At 44.7% G+C, this 17,385-nt stretch overlaps 1 protein-coding gene and 1 pseudogene across 4 annotated transcripts in view; both read left to right on the forward strand.

Moving 5' to 3' along the window:
• Nucleotides 1-477: 477 nt before the first annotated feature.
• Nucleotides 478-5,046, forward strand: LOC110593536 (annotated as a pseudogene).
• A 3,023-nt stretch (nt 5,047-8,069) lies between these two features.
• Nucleotides 8,070-17,385, forward strand: part of HEATR3 (HEAT repeat containing 3) — a 40,285-nt gene continuing 30,969 nt past the window's right edge. For 2 of the 4 annotated variants that reach the window (XM_021705826.2, XM_021705827.2), the window contains exons 1-5: nt 8,070-8,339; nt 8,471-8,643; nt 10,559-10,646; nt 12,554-12,666; nt 14,782-14,891. In XM_021705826.2, the coding sequence (XP_021561501.1) occupies nt 8,202-8,339; nt 8,471-8,643; nt 10,559-10,646; nt 12,554-12,666; nt 14,782-14,891 (622 nt within the window). In that variant the 5' untranslated portion in view covers nt 8,070-8,201. Of the gene's footprint in view, nt 8,340-8,470; nt 8,644-10,558; nt 10,647-12,553; nt 12,667-14,781; nt 14,892-17,385 lie in introns of those variants that run through there. The other 2 variants (XM_044922183.1, XM_021705828.1) reach the window with 2 other exon arrangements.

Raw genomic sequence — 17,385 nt, forward strand, 5'->3', positions numbered from 1 at the left:
TGTCCAGAGGTTGGGTGGGTTAGATGGGATTTAGGGCAATCTGTATTAGGATTAAATCTCACCAAGTAGAAGTGACTTGTTTTAACCTAGGTATTTTTCACGGTGTTTTTATTTGTTTTGTCTTGTTTTGTTTTGAGCCAAACAGCCAACAAGGCAGGCAGTAGATTTCAGGGACAAAGATGTAAATATCCTACAACACAAAATTGATTTGGCTCATTTCAGGCAATGACTACTAGATATTAGCATTCTTTAAAAAAAAAAAAATCCCGTACTTAAAAAAAAGAAAAAAATGTTTTTTAAGATTTTGTTTATTTATTAGACAGAGAGAGAGAGCGAGGGCGCACAAGCATCCGGCTCCCTGCTTGGCTGGAAGCCCGCTTCTCCCTCTCCCACTCCCTCTGCTTGTGTTCCCTCTCTCGCTGTGTCTCTCTTTGTCAAATAAATAAATAAAATCTTTAAAAAAAAAAAGAAGAAGAAGAAAAGAAATGTGTGATCGTTGATGGTTGTTTTTTTTTAAGCCAAAGTGATATTAGGTTAAAATAAATAAAACGAACCCTCCCTTTCCAACCAGCTACAGAAAGAGCACACAAATAGTCATTTCCGGGAAATGGGCACTCGCTTTGTGGGGTGCAGCATGGAGGTGACTGGTGGGGCTGCTGAGCCAGTTTCTGGGGACCTGGTGTCGGTGGCACATGCTGCCAGCCGTGTCTTACGGCAATGATCCTGATACGGAGATGGATTGGGCCAGGGAAGCAATGAAGCCTGCGGAGACAGCTACAAGCTGACCCACAGTTCCTGAAACTCACCAAAGCAGATGACCAAATCTATTCTGAGTTTTGGGACAATTTTGAGAAACTCAGGCCTGATGTGTTGGACTCAGAAGAGCTCAAATCCGAATCAGCTAAAAAGAAGTGGAGGTCATTCTGCTTCAAGTTTGACCGGCTACAATCCTTGGCTGCGACTGGATTGGTCACAGGGCTACACTGAGGAGAACACCATCTTTGCCCTCGGGATAAAATTTTTTTGCCATTGAAATTGCTTGGAGGGGCACCTCCACAGTCAAACTTGAGTTGGTTCATAGTAACTGCAGTATATTGTCTCCTCCTGATTTTTTTTTTCTTGAAAGTAATCTTGGGCGCCTGGGTGGCTCAGTCGGTTAAGCGTCTGCCTTTGGCTCAGGTCATGATCCAGGGTCCTGGGATCTAGCCCCGCATCGGGCTCCCTGCTCCGCGGGAGGCCTTCTTCTCCCTCTCCCACTCCCCCTGCTTGTGTTCCCTCTCTCGCTGTGTCTCTCTCTGTCAAATAAATAAACAAAATCTTAAAAAAAAAAATAGTTTTCGGGGCGCCTGGGTGGCTCAGTCGGTTAAACGTCTGCCTTTGGCTCAGGTCATGATCCCAGGGTCGTGAGATCGAGCCCTGCATCGGGCTCCCTGCTCAGCGGGAAGCCTGCTTCTCCCTCTCCCACTCCCCCTGCTTGTGTTCCCTCTCTCGCTGTCTCTCTCTCTGTCAAATAAATAAATAAAATCTTTAAAAAAAAAAAGCTTAAAAAAAAAATCGCTTGGAACCGGGAAGGCTATCACAAAGCAGTTTACACCAGTGTTCATGATGAAGAAGAAGAGGAAGAAGGCAACCATGGCAGAAAGAAAGGAGCTGACAATAGAAGAGCAGAAAGAAAAGGAGACACAGAGAAAAAGTTGAAAACCTGGGGCGCCTGGGGTGTCTCAGTCGGTTAAGCGTTAAGCGTCTGCCTTCGGCTCAGGTCATGATCCCAGGGTCCTGGGATCGAGCCCCGCATGGGGCTCCCCGCTCAGTGGGGAGCCTGCTTCTCACTCTCTCTTTGCCTGCAGCTCCCTGTGCTTGTGCTCTCTCTCTCTGTCAAATAAAGAAAATCTTTGAAAAAAAACAAGTGGAAAACCAACCAAGGAAAGAAAAAGAAAGCAGCCAACAAAGAAATGAACAAAAGTCGTGAAACAGCTATGTAAGGTAGACAAGAAATAGCACTCTAGAAGCAGTGGCTCAGCTGAGTCTCCGGATACCATGATGCTACTTTTGCAATGACCCCTGTGGTTAAGTATATGTCCTTATGCAACGCAAGACCTGCAGAAGGGACATCTTTCCAGCCTCCTCATCAAGAGCTACTGTGCTTGTTCTCTTGTACACACGGGCTTAAAGACTATTAGTGGGGTTGACTCTTTCTTGGTTCTCACCACTGGTCAAGTGGAAAATTTTATAAGTAAATTTCTTTTGGTTCCGAAAAAAAGTAAAAAAAAATAAAAGGAGGGGCGCCTGGGTGGCTCAGTCGGTTAAGCGACTGCCTTTGGCTCAGGTCATGATCCTGGAGTCCCGGGATCGAGTCCCACATCGGGCTCCCTGCTCTGCGGGGAGCCTGCTTCTCCCTCTCCGCCTCCCCCTGCTTGTGTTCCCTCTCTCGCTGTGTCTCTCTCTGTCAAATAAATAAATAAAATCTTTAAAAAAATAAAAATAAAAAAAATAAAAGGAGTACTGAAATCCTGTAGTAATCGTTGGATGACCCAAAGCCAGCCTTGACATGCCCAATTAAAACCAGATAGGAGGGGCGCCTGGGTGGCTCAGTTGGTTAAGCGACTGCCTTCGGCTCAGGTCATGATCCTGGAGTCCCAGGATCGAGTCCCGCATCGGGCTCCCTGCTCGGCGGGGAGTCTGCTTCTCCCTCTGACCCTCCCCCCTCTCATGTGCTCTCTCTCTCAAATAAATAAATAAAATCTTTAAAAAAAAAAAAAAAACAGATAGGAAGGTACCAGCTCTTCACTGAAGAGCCAGAACTACCTTGACTGAGACGGGGTTTGCCGAGACCTGAGCAAGAAGAGTAAGAAACTACCAATAGGGAGGCAATGCTGCCCACCTGGGAGCAAAGGAAATACTCTGCAATATTAAATGGGCCTATTTCGAAAAAAAATTTTTTAAGTGGATAGTTTTGAGTTCTACAAATGTAAGATGATTTTGCTACATGAAACTCTTGTGCTGCAAATAACCTGCAAACAACATCCAACAATATCTAGATGAATGACTCTGACATTAGGAACAAAATATCAACTGCTGGGGCGCCTGGGTGGCTCAGTCGTTGGGCGTCTGCCTTCGGCTCGGGTCATGATCCCGGGGTCCTGGGATCGAGCCCTGCGTTGGGCTCCCTACTCGGCGGAAAGCCTGTTTCTCCCTCTCGCTCTCCCCCTGCTTGTGATCCTGCTCTCACTTGTCTCTCTCTGTCAAAAAAAAAATCAACTGCTGATCCAGACCCTAAAGCTGTGGCAGGAGTCCTAAATCTTACAGCAGAGTCTTCCGGGCATCAAGGGCGGACATTGACCAGTGATAGGGGAGTGTGAGGGTAACAGGAAACGGGGGCCACACCGAGGAGGGAAGAATTATACTGTATTTCCTTAAAACTTTTTTTCATGGCTTAAAAAATAATGCAAATACTATCTGCTCATTCTAGAAACCTCCCCCCCCAAATAAAACAGGCCAATAATCAGATTTTTAAAAATTCTCCTTTAATTCCACCCAGAGGCCAACACAGTTAACACTTTGATATGTATACTTTTTTTGTTTGTTTTTAAGATTTTATTTAGTTATTTGTCAGAGAAAGAGAGAGAGCACAAGCAGGGGGAGGGGCAGAGGGGAAGCAGGCTCCCCACTGAGCAAGGAGCCCAATGTGGGACTTGATCCCAGGACCCCAGGATCGTGACATGAGCCGAAGGCAGACACTTAACCGACTGAGCCACCCAGGTGTCATGATATGTATACTTTCATAGATATTTCCTCTGTGTGTTTTTCCAAAAATGGGATTATATTATATATGCTGCTTTGTGACCTGCCTCTTCACTTCATAGTACCTGGTGAACACCTTCCTTACCCTATGAATAAACAAAGGATGATGGGCAACAAGTTAAAAAATTGACTCAGATAAACATAGTAGGTATGTGCCAGTTCCTTAATGAAGGAACCAGGAGAATGGTAAAGCTGGTTTATTTATTTATTTTTTTAAAAGATTTTGTTTATTCATTTGACAGAGAGAGACACAGTGAAAGAGGGAACACAAGCAAGGGGAGTGGGAGAGGGAGAAGCAGGCCTCCCGCGGAGCAGGGAGCCCGATGCGGGGCTGGAGCCCAGGACCCTGGGATCATGCCCTGAGCCGAAGGCAGATGCTTAATGACTGAGCCACCCAGGCGCCCCAGTAAAAACGGTTTAAAGGAGAAACAGAAATGTATATAGTCAGTGAGGAAACATTTGCTTAACTAAGATTCCTAGATTAGATATCAAATTGGTGATGTTCCCCAAGGCAATGGAATTGTATCCTTTGAGGTTATATTTTCTACTGGACAGAAATAATTTGTATCTTGAATGGACAAAATTATTTGCAACTTATTAATCTATAATTCAATATCAAATGTTGAAGAGGCTAGGCCCATAAGTAAGCAGTCACTCAACAAAAGTACATTTCTTGGTACAATTTTTTTTTTAAGATTTTTTTTTTTTAAAGATTTTATTTATTTGACAGAGAGAGAGACAGCGAGAGAGGGAACAGAGCAGGGGGAGTGGAAGGGGAGAAGCAGGCTTCCCGCTGAGCAGGGAGCCCGACGCGGGTCTCGATCCCAGGACGGACGCTTAACTGACTGAGCCACCCAGGCGCCCTGATCAGAGTGTTTTCTTCAGGAAGATTACCTTACAAAATATGCAGGGAGAGAAACAGGAATCTGTGAGAACAGCTAGCTCCTATTTAAAATATATGTGACCGGGGCGCCTGGGTGGCTCAGTCGTTAAGCGTCTGCCTTCGGCTCAGGTCATGGTCCCAGGGTCCTGGGATCGAGCCCCGCATCGGGCTCCCCGCTCAGCGGGGAGGCTGCCTCTCCCCCCTCCACTCCCCCTGCCTGTGCTCCTCTCTCAATGTGTCTCTCTCTGTCAAATAAATAAATAAAATCTTAAAATAAAATAAAATAAAATAAAATATATGTGACCAATAATTGATTATAAGCATTTTTATTGTCTCAAGGAAAGAGGTTCTACGCAGTCTAATTCAAAAACTCCCTCTCAACAAAGATAATTTGTAGGAAAAAGGGATGGTTGGATAATCATTGCTTGACTGGATTTTTTTTTTTTTTTAAGATTTTATTTATTTACTTGACAGCGAGAGAGGGAACACAAGCAGAGGAAGCGGGAGCGGGAGAAGTAGGCTTCCTGCCAAACTGGGAGCCCAATGCGGGGCTCGATCCGAGGACCCCAGGATCATGACCTGAGCCGAAGGCAGACGCTTAACGACTGAGCCACCCAGGCACCTTTGCTTGACTGGATTTTTAAAAAGTGACTGGTTACAGATTATTAGACTAGTTAAAGGTCACCGGGCTCTTCCTAAAACTGCTATCTTTCTGGTTCCCAGAAGGGATCTTAAGTTCACTGAGTAAAGTTTATCATTCATTTTAACAGAAATGTTCATTTCTCCCAGGAAAGAGTAACTAATGAAAACAGATCACAGAGTTCTCCCCTAGCTAAGGTTTTGGACCATTTTTTCTTGCTTATCCCCACAGTGAGAGAAACAGCAGGAATCTTTTTTTTTTTTTTTTCTCTCCTCCTGTTCTGTCTGGGTGGCATGCTCTACTCTTTCCTGACTATGTGGTCTCTATTCATTCAAGAAATTGCATATGCCTGGGCGCCTCAGTTGGTTGGGCGACTGCCTTCGGCTCAGGTCATGATCCTGGAGTCCTGGGATTGAGCCCCGCATTGGACTCCCCACTCGGCGCGGAGTCTGCTTCTCCCTCTGACCCTCCCCCCTCTCATGCTCTCTCTGTCTCATTATTTCTCTCTCAAGTGAATAAATAAAATCTAAAAAAAAAAAAAGAAATTGCATATGCCTATTCTGTGCCAGATAGGCCTTGTTGGGCCAGTGTTGGGAGTACGGTGATCCGTGTAGATAGGCAGTCTTGTCCTCACAGGGTTTAGTGTGCAGTTGGAGAGACTGTGTGGATATGTCTGAGTATTATACACAAATAAAGTTAAGGGGCACCTGGATGGCGTGCGCAGTCAGCTGAGCATCAGACTCTTGGTTTCAGCTCAGGTCAAGATCTCAGGGTCGGGGAGCCTGCTTCTCCCTCTGCCTCTGCCCCTCCCCCTGCTCATACTGTCTCTCTGTCTCTCTCAAATAAATAAATAAAATCCTAAAAAAAAAGACTCTCTCTACCTCTCCCTCTGACCCCCGCCCCGCGCACTCTCTCTCTCAACTAAATCAATCTTAAAAAAAATTAAATTGTTAACTGTAATTTGGAGCTGTGCTTTGAAGCAAAGGAACAAGATAAGTGCAGTCTCAAGGGAGATCTGTCTCAGACTTTGAAATCAGAGGAGCTACCTATGAAAAAGTGACACTTGGATTCACCAGGACAGGGATGGGGACTGAGCCTTTTCAAGGTCCTTAGGCAGAAGAGATCTCAACCCTATGGAGGGTGGCTAAGGGCCAGAGTGCAGGAGGTAATGTGAGATGAAGGTGGAATCTGGCCTTGCTACTTCCTATCTGCTACCTGGTAAGATTTTGATCTTCATTCTAAGAGAAAGGGGAACCACTGAAATGTTTTAATCGAGGGAGTGAATATGAGAAGGATGGAAAAAAATCACTCTAGCTACTCTTATGTATAGGCAGGGTAGAAAAAGAAAGACCAGAAGCCCCTGTGGTCAAGGCAAGAGAAGACAGTAGCTCGGACTGGGGAGGTGGCAGGACAAAATTGACCAAATAGACAGAAGTAGGAAGTAAAATCTACCAATATACATTTGGAGCTCCAAGTTTTCCTTGTACTTACAGTGGTCTTTGATAGGCCAGAAATTTTGTACAAGCTTAGCTACACCTCTGTGACTATTTTCCAAAATATGCTGTAGTAATTAACGTTATTTACCTTACTAGACAGTCCACTCTTTGAGGAGGGGGTTGCCACAGGGTAGAACTTTTCTCGCATACAATATTGACCTGAAAGCTATGCATTTTGGGGGTGCTCAATATGTACATGTTTAATTGTAAAGACTACAGAAGATCTTCCTGTATAATTCCTTCTTTCTTAGTGCTATACTACAATTATTCAACTATAATTAATTATTCATATAATTATGTGTTTAAGACATCTCTCTCTAAACTGTAAATCCCCTAAGGACAAAGACAAAGAACAGGGACCAAATCTGTTTTGGTTATTGCTTTATTCCATTGCTCAGCACTGTGTCCGGTGCTCAATAAATACTTGTCAAAGAATCATTTTGCTGTTAATGTATGCAATATTTATAGTGTGCCAGTGAATGTTCTTAGCACCTTAAACACACTTAACACATTTAATCCTTATACCAACTCCATTAGGGATATATTATTGGTGTTCCCATTTTTACAAATGAGGAAACCAAGGCAGGAAGATTAACTTAGGGAGTCCATCTTATCAAACATTGATGTACATTTGGGCACTGGGGTGGCTCAGTCGGTTGGCCACTGACTCTTGGTTTGGGTTGGGTCCTGATCTCCAGTAGTGAGATCCAGCCCCCTGTGGTTAGAGCAGAGTCTGCTTGAGACTCTCCCTCTCCCTCTGCCCCTTCCCCCCCCCCCAAAAAAATAGATGTACATTCATTCTAAAACATTAACCGGGTTTTTGACTATGACAGGAGCTGTGCTAGGCCCTAGGGACACAAAAAAATCGTGATTAATAATTTTGAGCACCTACAAATTAAATATGTTAGGTTTGGTGTTAGGCGCTTCACACAATTTTAGGTAAGCCTCACAATAACCTTGCAAGTTAGGTATCCTTAATCGCATTTGATTATTGTGAAAATAAAGGTTTGGCAAGGCTCAGTAACAATAAACGTCACTAGCTGGTGAGAAGCGCACTCGGTGCAGCTGGTGGGAGTCAGCAGTCCCATCAAAGTCCTGCCTCCCACTTCCCGGGGAAAAAACACAGGACTCCGCCCCTCGTCCAGGTCTGGCCCCGCCCACTCATTACGCCTGCGCACTCCCCGCGCCAGCCCGCTCTTCCCCGCCGACACGCGGCACGCCTGCGCACTTCTTTCCCATGTGGGCTCCGGCCGTCAGCAGGCCCGCCTGAGCAGTGACACCGAGACCCTCTCGGTAACAGGACCTTGCCCCTAGCTCAGCAGCCTCCACCGTCCCGCTGTTGCCCTCCTCTCTCGGACTTTCCCCCGCAGCGCACATCGCCATGGGCAAGAGCCGGACCAAGCGCTTCAAGCGACCTCAGTTCTCCCCTACGGGCGACTGTCAGGCCGAAGCGGCAGGGGCGGCGAACGGGACGGAGGGAGAGGAGGATGACGGGCCGGCGGCGGAGCTGCTAGAAAAGGTGAGGCGGGGGCTCGCAGGGGCCGCGAGGGGCGGGGCTCGCGGGGAGCCCCGTGGCAGCGCGGTGCGCCCCTGCCGCGGCCCCCGCGCCTGCGCTCTGCGCCGCCTCTGACACTTGGTCCCCTTCCGCAGCTCCAGCACCCGAGCGCCGAGGTCCGCGAGTGCGCCTGCGCGGGGCTGGCCCGGCTGGTGCAGCAGCGGCCGGCGCTCCCCGGCCTGGCGCGTCGGGACGCCGTGCGCCGCCTCGGGCCGCTGCTGCTGGACCCCAGCCTGGCGGTGAGGGAGACGGCGGCCGGCGCGCTGAGGTGAGCCGGGAGGGGGGGTCGCGGCGGCCAGCCGGCGCGCCCGTGCGTGCCATGCCCCGTCGCCTGTCACGGTGCACTTGCCTGCGGCTGCTCGGGAGACCCAGACTGCCCAGGGTCTCCCATTTGCAGAGGGGGGATTTGAACTCAGCCTGCAGACTCCAGAGGAACCCACGCCGCCCGGGGGCCACACGCATTCCGTCTGTCCAGCTGGCTGCTTCAGCTGCAGCAGCCGTCAGGGATCCTCCCCGCAAGGCCTAACATCCTTTACGGTCTCTCCAAGAACCCTCCAAAGTCCCGAGGTCCTGTGGGCTCTTCCAGTGTGTGTGGCAGGCGTTCTGGGTGCAGGGGGTTTGAACAGGCAGAACGCTGAGCAAGAGCGCCGAGATGCCTGCCTTCACAGAACCCATGTTGAGGAGACAGGAGACCAGGAAACTGGTAAAACAGGTAATAGGAGATAGTGAGAAGGGCGATGGAGAATACCAAGAGGATGATGAGCCGGAGGTGGGAAGTTACTTTAAATTCCGATCTGTAGATGACACTTGACCTGATGCCTCAGAGCCAGACATGAAGATCTAGGGGAAAAGCATTCCTGGCAGAGGGAACAGCAAAGAAGTGAGGCAGCAAAGGGCTTGACATGGTTAAAGAACAGAAAGTTTGGGACACCTGCGTGGCTCATTTGTTTGAGCGTCTGCCTTCAGCTCAGGTAATGATCTCAGGGTCCTGGGATCGAGTCCGGCATCGGGCTCCTTGCTCAGCGGGGATCCTGCTTCTCCCTTTGCTTACTGCTCCCCCTCCTTGTGCTCGCTCTCTCTCCCTCTCTCTCTCTCTGACAAATATATAAGCTCTTAAAAAAAAAAAAGAAAGAAACATAAGGGTTAGTGTGGCTGAACATAGTAGAGGGTGGGTATCATAGGAGATGAGGTTGGAGTGATGTCCTCCATAGTGTAGGGCTGAAGGGCCTATTGTGAGTAGGAGTGGCCTGATGTAATTTACCTTTTGAAAAGGCTCCTCTGATGGCTGTACAGAGAATGGACTGTAGAGGGGGCAAGAGTAGAAGTTAATGGTTGCAGTTCTTGCAGCTCTGTTACATTACGCTTGATTCATTGATTTAGCAAGTGTATTTTGTGTGCCTTCTGTGCACTAGGCAATGGGCTGGATAGGCTGTGGGCACGTGTTAGTGAACAAGACAGACATAATTTCTGTCCTTCATGGATCTTACAGTATTGAGGGAGACGGGCATTAACCAAAATAATCACACAATTGTATAATTACAACCAGTGATAATTACAGAGGGTGCTATGAGAGGATATAACTGGGGGCTCAGGGAAGAAAACCCTAAGGGAGGGATGGGGATTAGCCACATGCTGGAGGAAGTTGCATGTAGGAAGGCCTACCCTTTCCCTGAGGCTTACATATCCTGGGAGCTCCTGGAAGGTTGTGGGGACATCTTCCAATTCATCTCCATATACTCAGTGCCTGGTACAGTGCTGTGCACTCAGAAGGCAAGCAAGCAGTGTCTTCCCAATTAAAATTCAGTTTCGCCAGCGTTCCTTCAGCCTCGCTGTCATTCAGCCTCACCTTTGCTGCCCTTGAAGTCTTGATCCCAAGAAAATGTCCCTTCATATCAGATCATGTTGTGATTTGTTTGCATTAAGTAGGAAAAGTCTTCTCCCCTCTCCCTTCCCTGTTGTCATGCACCTGTGTATTGTCTCAGACTTCAAAATTAAGTTGTTACATGGAACCAGGATCAGAACAGATCTGATAGAAATCTGTGGATTGGTTCTGTAGCATCTTGCAGAAATCATAAGCAGTTTCATCTGGAAAACAAGTATGGGGAGAGATTAAATTTGACAGCTTAAAAGTGTTTTGTGACATGTGCTCTGAGAAAGTAAAACATTTTAAACTTTTTGTGTAGAAACCTCAGTGCTTGTGGAGGTTTTGAAGTTTGTGATGACATGGTGACTAAGGATATCATGACCCCTCTGGTTGCACTGCTGAAAGAGGTATGTGGTTTTTAAAGTAGCTTCATGGTACTTTTTAACTGTAGCTTTTTGTATGCACCCTTAGTTTTTTTTTTTTTTTTTTTTTTTTTAAGCTCTTTGGTATTATTTTGTCTTCCCTCAAAACATTCTATGGGAATTTTGTTTTTTTTCCTAGAAACATTGATTTCTCATCATTAATACCAATCTCTGTTATTTTGTCCCTACTATCTTTACTTATATGCTAGTTGGAAAAGACCTTCCTAAAACTATAGACTGATTCCTTTAGACCTTAAATTTTGTAAATAAAAATAATTAGTCTTTATGGATTACTTGTTTTTGTGTCATGGTGTTTTATATATTATTTAATCCTTGCATCAGTCCTATTTGGAAGGTGGTATTCCTGTTTTGCAGATGAGAAAGCTGAGGCATAATTTGCCATGAAGATTACATTACGTTTTCAAATTTAGTATCATGCCAACCTTACTGCATGATGGCGCATATGCATCAGGGTGCGTGGGTGACTCAGTCAGTTAAGTGACCGATTCTTTTTTTTTTTTTTTTTTTCCGATTTTATTTATTTGACAGAGAGAAACACAGCGAGAGAGGGAACACAAGCAGGGGGAGTGGGAGAGGGAGAAGCAGGCCTCCTGCTGAGCAGGGAGCCTGATGCAGGGCTCAGTCCCAGGACCCTGGGATCATGACCTGAGCCGAAGGCAGACACTTAACGACTGAGCCACCCAGGCGCCCCTAAGTGACCGATTCTTGATCTCAGCTCAGGTCTTGATCTCAGGGTCGTAAGTTCAAGCCCCACGTTGGGCTCCACGCTGGGCTGTGCACCTGGCGTGGAGCCTACTTAAAAAAAAAAAAAAACAGCAGCTAAGGTGCTGTTAGTCCACTATTCTGTATTGATGGGTAATTTTTTTTTAAGATTTTATTTATTTATTTGACAGCGGAGAGCATAAGGAGGGGGAGCAGCAGAGGGAGAGGGAGAAGCAGGCTCCCCGCTGATCAGGGAACCCAATGTGGGGCTCTGATCCCAGCTCATGGGATCATGACCTGAGCCGAAGGCAGACACCCAACCGAGCCTCCCAGGCGTCCCTTGATGGATAATTTTTACTTAAGTCTTTATAAAGAATATCCAATTTTGCTGAGAGGCATCAGTCTTACTCTGTTTAGAGTCTGGTTCTGAACTGGTGGTGATTTGCCCCACAGGGGACGTTTGGCAATGTCTGGAGACGTTTTTGATTTGAGGGTAGCTGTTGCTACTGGCAAATGCAGTGGGTAGAAGGCCAGGATGCTGCCACACATCCTCCAATGCACGTGTCAGCCCCCACAGCAAAGAATCATTCAGTCCAAAGTGTCGGTGGTGCTGAGATTGAGAAGCCCTGCTTCAGAGGCTGCCGTGGATTATGCTAGAGGGGCAAGACCGCAGTGGTACCGGGCACCAGCTTTACAGCCGGAATACCTGGGTCTCAATCCTAGCTCTGCCGTGTACTAAGCTACACCTTCAGCAATCTCCCTGTACCTCAGTTTCCTATTTGTAGTGGATGACTGGGGAGAATAGTTCATCTGCTTCACAGGTGCGTGGTCAGGATTAAATGATTTAATGGAAAGTGCCTAGAGTGGTGCCTTTCTGTGCCCGATTTACTATCTTTATTGTATTAGATGAAATACTTTGTATTGATTTTACATTTTAAAACGTTAAATGCTTTGTATCCAGTTTGTACAATGACTTGTGAACTTTCTTTGTCTATATTTCTTGCCAGAAGGGAGCAGGATTGTCGGAAGGGTACTGCTTGTGAGAATTTGATGAGCTCGTTAACCACTATAATTTCTGATGTTTAGTTTTTGTGATTCTTCACTACCATTAGCCTTTTTGTTTAATTATTCTTTTGAACCAGGGTACTAATCATGATATTTGGTTACAGTGTAGTGCTGGCCTGGATTCAAATGAGATGTCTCCACAGGAAAAAAAAGATCAGAACAGAAATTCTATTGAGAACATAGCCAATGAGGCCATGAATGTGCTGTGGAATATATGGTAAGAATCTTTCCAAACAGCCTCCTGCTACAGCACCGCTCAGGTTTTTCTGTTAGATTGTAGTGTCTGTTCTCCTTGGTGGGGCTGTAAATCCCTGATGTTAATGCTTGGTAGGAGGTAGTCTCAAGTGACCTAAGATCAACCTTCCTTCCTAAGCCCTTTTCCTCATAGCATCACTACAGCTTTGTTTGCTTTATAACTCTTCTCTCCCATCATTGCTGCTGACAGAAATAAGAGGAATCGTGGCCATTACCACCTGCTGCACCCCAGTTCTCCCCCAGTGCCTGTGCAACCTTAAGCAGTCACTGTGTTAAAGCTGGTCAGGCCTCCGAGCAGTAGCTGCTTTGGTCTGGCATCTGGAATGAGATGGGGGCCACAGCCCTCGGCTGGTGCTTTACTCCTCTACCCTGGCACTTGCCATTTGACAGGGAAGTAGATGCCTAAGAAGAGTTCCCTCGGCCCTGGTAGGAAGAAGGCCACACTCTCCCTGATTGTGGCGGTGGTAGGCTGGAGTGGACTTGCAGCTAGGAATGGAAATGGCTAGAAACACTACCTGGATTTAGTTTTTCCTACCCTATTGTATGTCCCACCTTTCTAGCAGAATTCTGCTACAGTTCCTTATTTTCTAGTCAGCAGTAACGATAACTTCTGACCTAAAAGCACAGGTATATCTTAGAACACAGGACCAAGTTGGATCCTGAAAAGCTGCCTACATAGCAGTCTGAACTTGCCTGTGCTATCATTTCAAACTAGTGGGTGCATTCCACCAGAAAAAGTGGAGAGATCAGGTCTGAGGAAATGACACTTGAGCAAGCCGGTGGGTACATTTTCCTGTGCACCAGATAACTTTAACTTACTTAATTGTTGGACTTAGAAGTTTTAAAAATTTTTCTTTGAAAAGAGCCTGAAAAAGTACTCTCCACACTTTCTTTCCTGAATGCCTGTGAGCCCTATCTATATCACTTCCAGTGTCCTAGCTCTTCACGTTTTTGTTTTATACTTCATATTTTAAGTCATATATATTTAAGTTGCATACACATGTATATATTTGCAATTACTTTAACCCATGTATGCCTTATCTTCCTGACTATACCTGACTTTACTGTGGGCATCTTGAGGGTAGGTTCATAGCAGTGTTGTAGTAACTAGTTAGGTAGATAGGCAGGCAGAGAATAGTTTATCTTTAGATAACAGGATTGAATTTCATAATTTAGTCAGCTCTGTTTAATAATCTGGTCAGCTCTATTAGTATGTCGTGTATATGTGATATGTACGGAGGATTACTTTTCTCTGGAAACATGGATCAGATTATTAAAATCAGTTCTGTTTACCCTGTATTTAGTATGTATATTAACATTCTTAACATTAATTCTGACTTTTTTATTAAAAGGTAGTGTAGTTTGTTTTGTTTTGTTTTTTTTAAAGATTTTATTTATTTGACAGAGAGCGAGAGACAGCTAGAGAGGGAACGCAAGCAGGGGGAGTAGGAGAGGGAGAAGCAGGCTCCCGGCTGAGCAAGGAGCCCGATGCGGGGGCTCGATCCCAGGACCCCGGGATCATGACCTGAGCCGAAGGCAGACGCTTAACGACTGAGCCACCCAGGCGCCCCAAGGTAGTGTAGTTTCAAATGTATCTAGTAATTTCTCTTTTGTAGACTGCAAATTCTGCTTGTTGAAATTATAATAGCAGTCTAGACATAACTTACTGTTATGTAGCTGGACCCAAGGAACCACCACTAACGAAATGTGCGATCTTTGGGGCTTGGGTGTCCTTATGTATGAGATGAGGAATAGAAGTTAAATGATTTCTAAGCCCTCTCCCAGCTCCAGCCTCGTATAAGGAAACTGGCATGCAGGTAAAGAGATCGGCTAAAATGTTCTACTGTGATAGAAATAAAAATACAGATAGCCAGTTTTGTCTGTGAGCAGTAAATAAGAATGGGCATTGGTTTCTTCATCTATAAAAATGGTGGGTGTTTGACTCCAATTCTTGTTTTTGTTTTTTTTTTTGTTTTTTCTTTTATAAAGCCTAATTTATCTTTTCATGAATTTCTGTGGTTGATTTCTTAATGTTAAAATGTGAATAGTAAAACTTCTTTTTCCCCCTTCAATTTAGTGAATGCAGTGGTAGAGCAGTATCTATATTCAACAAAGAAGGGTGTTTGGAGATTGTATTAAAGTATTTAAGTAGGTTTCCCACCAATGTTGACCTGGCTATTTCAGTAGGTAAGTGAAGAAAAAGTGATGATTTATTAAGTATGTGTGGCCTTATTCAAAAATTTTTGTTCCAACATAGCATGTTTGTTCTATAGGAGTGATTTTTTTTTTCTCATTTTATATATAAATGTGTAATTGAGTTCTGTTTGTTCTGAATCTTTTAAAATCTATGATTAATACTTTACTTACTCATACAATTTTCCTGCTCTTCACTCTGAAAGGGAGGAAGGTAATTATGTGAGCAGTCTATTACCATTCTTAGAACACTTTATTAATTCTTGAAGCTTTCATCTCCCATTTACTGAGAAACAGTAACCCACAACTACCAGGCCTCTGAGCCAAAGTTAATTGGAATCTAGACTTATTTAAATGTCTTGTACCACTATCTCATACTCCCAGCAGAAAACTGATAACTTGTGCTTTTCTTGAGAGAGGAAAATAAGTGATTGAAATTTCGTGTAGGCCTGCTTCCCTTCTGTGGGAAAGGGCAAGCAGAGCTCAGCAGCTTCAGCTGCCTTCACTCCCTCGTGTTCTCGCTGTGCGGTTAGAGAGCCATAGTGGGGAGCCCTTGTCCATTTGGAGAGACAGACTGGAGGGTGGGTGGCCCAGCAGAACTCTGGGGAGAGTGGAGAAATAATTGATGAAAAGCATTTCTTTTCTACCCATTATAATGGCCAGGCATCCAGCTGTCCTTTTATTTAATTATGCATTTCTCCTGGCATGGACTGAGTGTATTCCCCTTACTGATGCTTCTTTTGGCTCTAATGGATACTTTCAAGAGAATAGAAGAAAACAGTGGAATAAATACTACTGGGAAAAATTAAAAAATCAGTTTCTCAAAATGGAATCTTTGGCAGAAGGGTGATTTATGAGTAAATGTGGATTTTAAAAATGGTTGAACTAGGAAATTGGTAGGTGGCTTTTAATCTCAGAGGACAGTTTTTCTCACAATTAGGGAAATTCACAAAAGTTAGTTAATAGCTTTTAAAAGAAAAACTTCACTTCTATTTTTGTGTCTTTAGTCTTGTAGGTTTAGTTGTTTTTAATTTTTGTCCTGTAATAAACTGTAAAAAAAATGGGTCTGAGAGCGCCTGGGTGGCTCAGTCGTTAAGCGTCTGCCTTCGGCTCAGGTCATGATCCCAGAGTCCGGGGATCGAGTCCCACATCGGGCTCCCTGCTCAGCAGGAAGCCTGTTTCTCCCTCTCCTACTCCCCCTGCTTGTGTTCCCTCTCTCTCTGTGTCTCTCTCTGTAGAATAAATAAATAAAATCTTAAAAAAAAAAAAATGGGTCAGAATAAAGTAATTTTTCATTGTATAATAATGTTTTCTTTTTGCATTTAGCTAGATTCGTGATTTTTTAAACAAATGTCCAATTACTTTGGTTTGAAAATCAAGCAAGGTTTACATACAGTAAAGTGAACTTTCTGAGATTCCATCCTATATATTAATATGGCTTTCTTTGCTCTTGTATTGACTTTATGGTAGCAACCTCAGTTTCTCTTGGCTTTTTGCTAAAGTGAATTTAATTAGTCTCTTAATGAAAAAGAATTACGTTTGGATATATGCGTATATGTGGATTTGTATACACATGTATTTGGGGAACCAAACTAGATCCCAGCAGTAGCATATATTTTGACTAATTTGGATGGGCATGATTGACTGAAATTTTGAGACCTGGAAAGAAATGGATTTGTTTGGAATACACTAAGAAAAACACATTTGGGCTTGCTTCCTCTTTTGTGCTTCAGAGGTTCTTCTGTCAAACCTGTCAGGCAATCCCAGTTGTTTTGATACTTTCAGTTAATTATTTCTGATATGCGAGTTGTAATCCATTGTCTTGTTTAACTCAAGGGAGGAGTTAAGCACTAAAGGGATCATATGTCTTTTAATATCATAGTCATCTCTTAATTTACTCATTTTTATGTAAAATACTTTTTTTTTTTTTTTTAGATTTTTATTTATTTATTTGACACAAAGAGAGAGACACAGCTAGAGAGAGAACACAAGCAGGGGGAGCGGGAGAGGGAGAAGCAGGCTCCTGGCCAAGCAGGGAGCCTGATGCGAGGCTTGATCCTAGGACCCTGGGATCATGACCTGAGCCAAAGGCAGATGCTTAACGACTGAGCCACCCAAGCGCCCCCCCCTTTTTTTTCTTAAAGAAATACTGTTTTACCAGAAAAAGCCCTAACTTTTAAGGTCATGCTGAATTTAAAGGAAGCCAGAATGTCCCCAAGTCCAGGGCTTGTTCTTGATAACAGAACTGCTAAAAGCGTTGTCTCTCCCGTAGGCTGTTTGCCACTGGTCCCCGACGTGTGCAGAAATTGAGGAGACCCCTTAATAAATGTTCATAGTAATTTCACATTGTCACACCATTTAAGAGCCTTTTAAATTGTATTTTGTAAAGAATTAGAAATTAAAAAGAAAAAAAAATCTTTCATTGCACTGACAGTTTGAGAAGCCCCGTTTGCATGTACCATCCTTGAAGTAAAGCATACTTACTTTA

The sequence above is a fragment of the Neomonachus schauinslandi genome, chromosome 16 (genome assembly GCF_002201575.2).
Source record: "Neomonachus schauinslandi chromosome 16, ASM220157v2, whole genome shotgun sequence".
In the NCBI taxonomy this organism is placed as follows: Eukaryota; Metazoa; Chordata; class Mammalia; order Carnivora; family Phocidae; genus Neomonachus; species Neomonachus schauinslandi.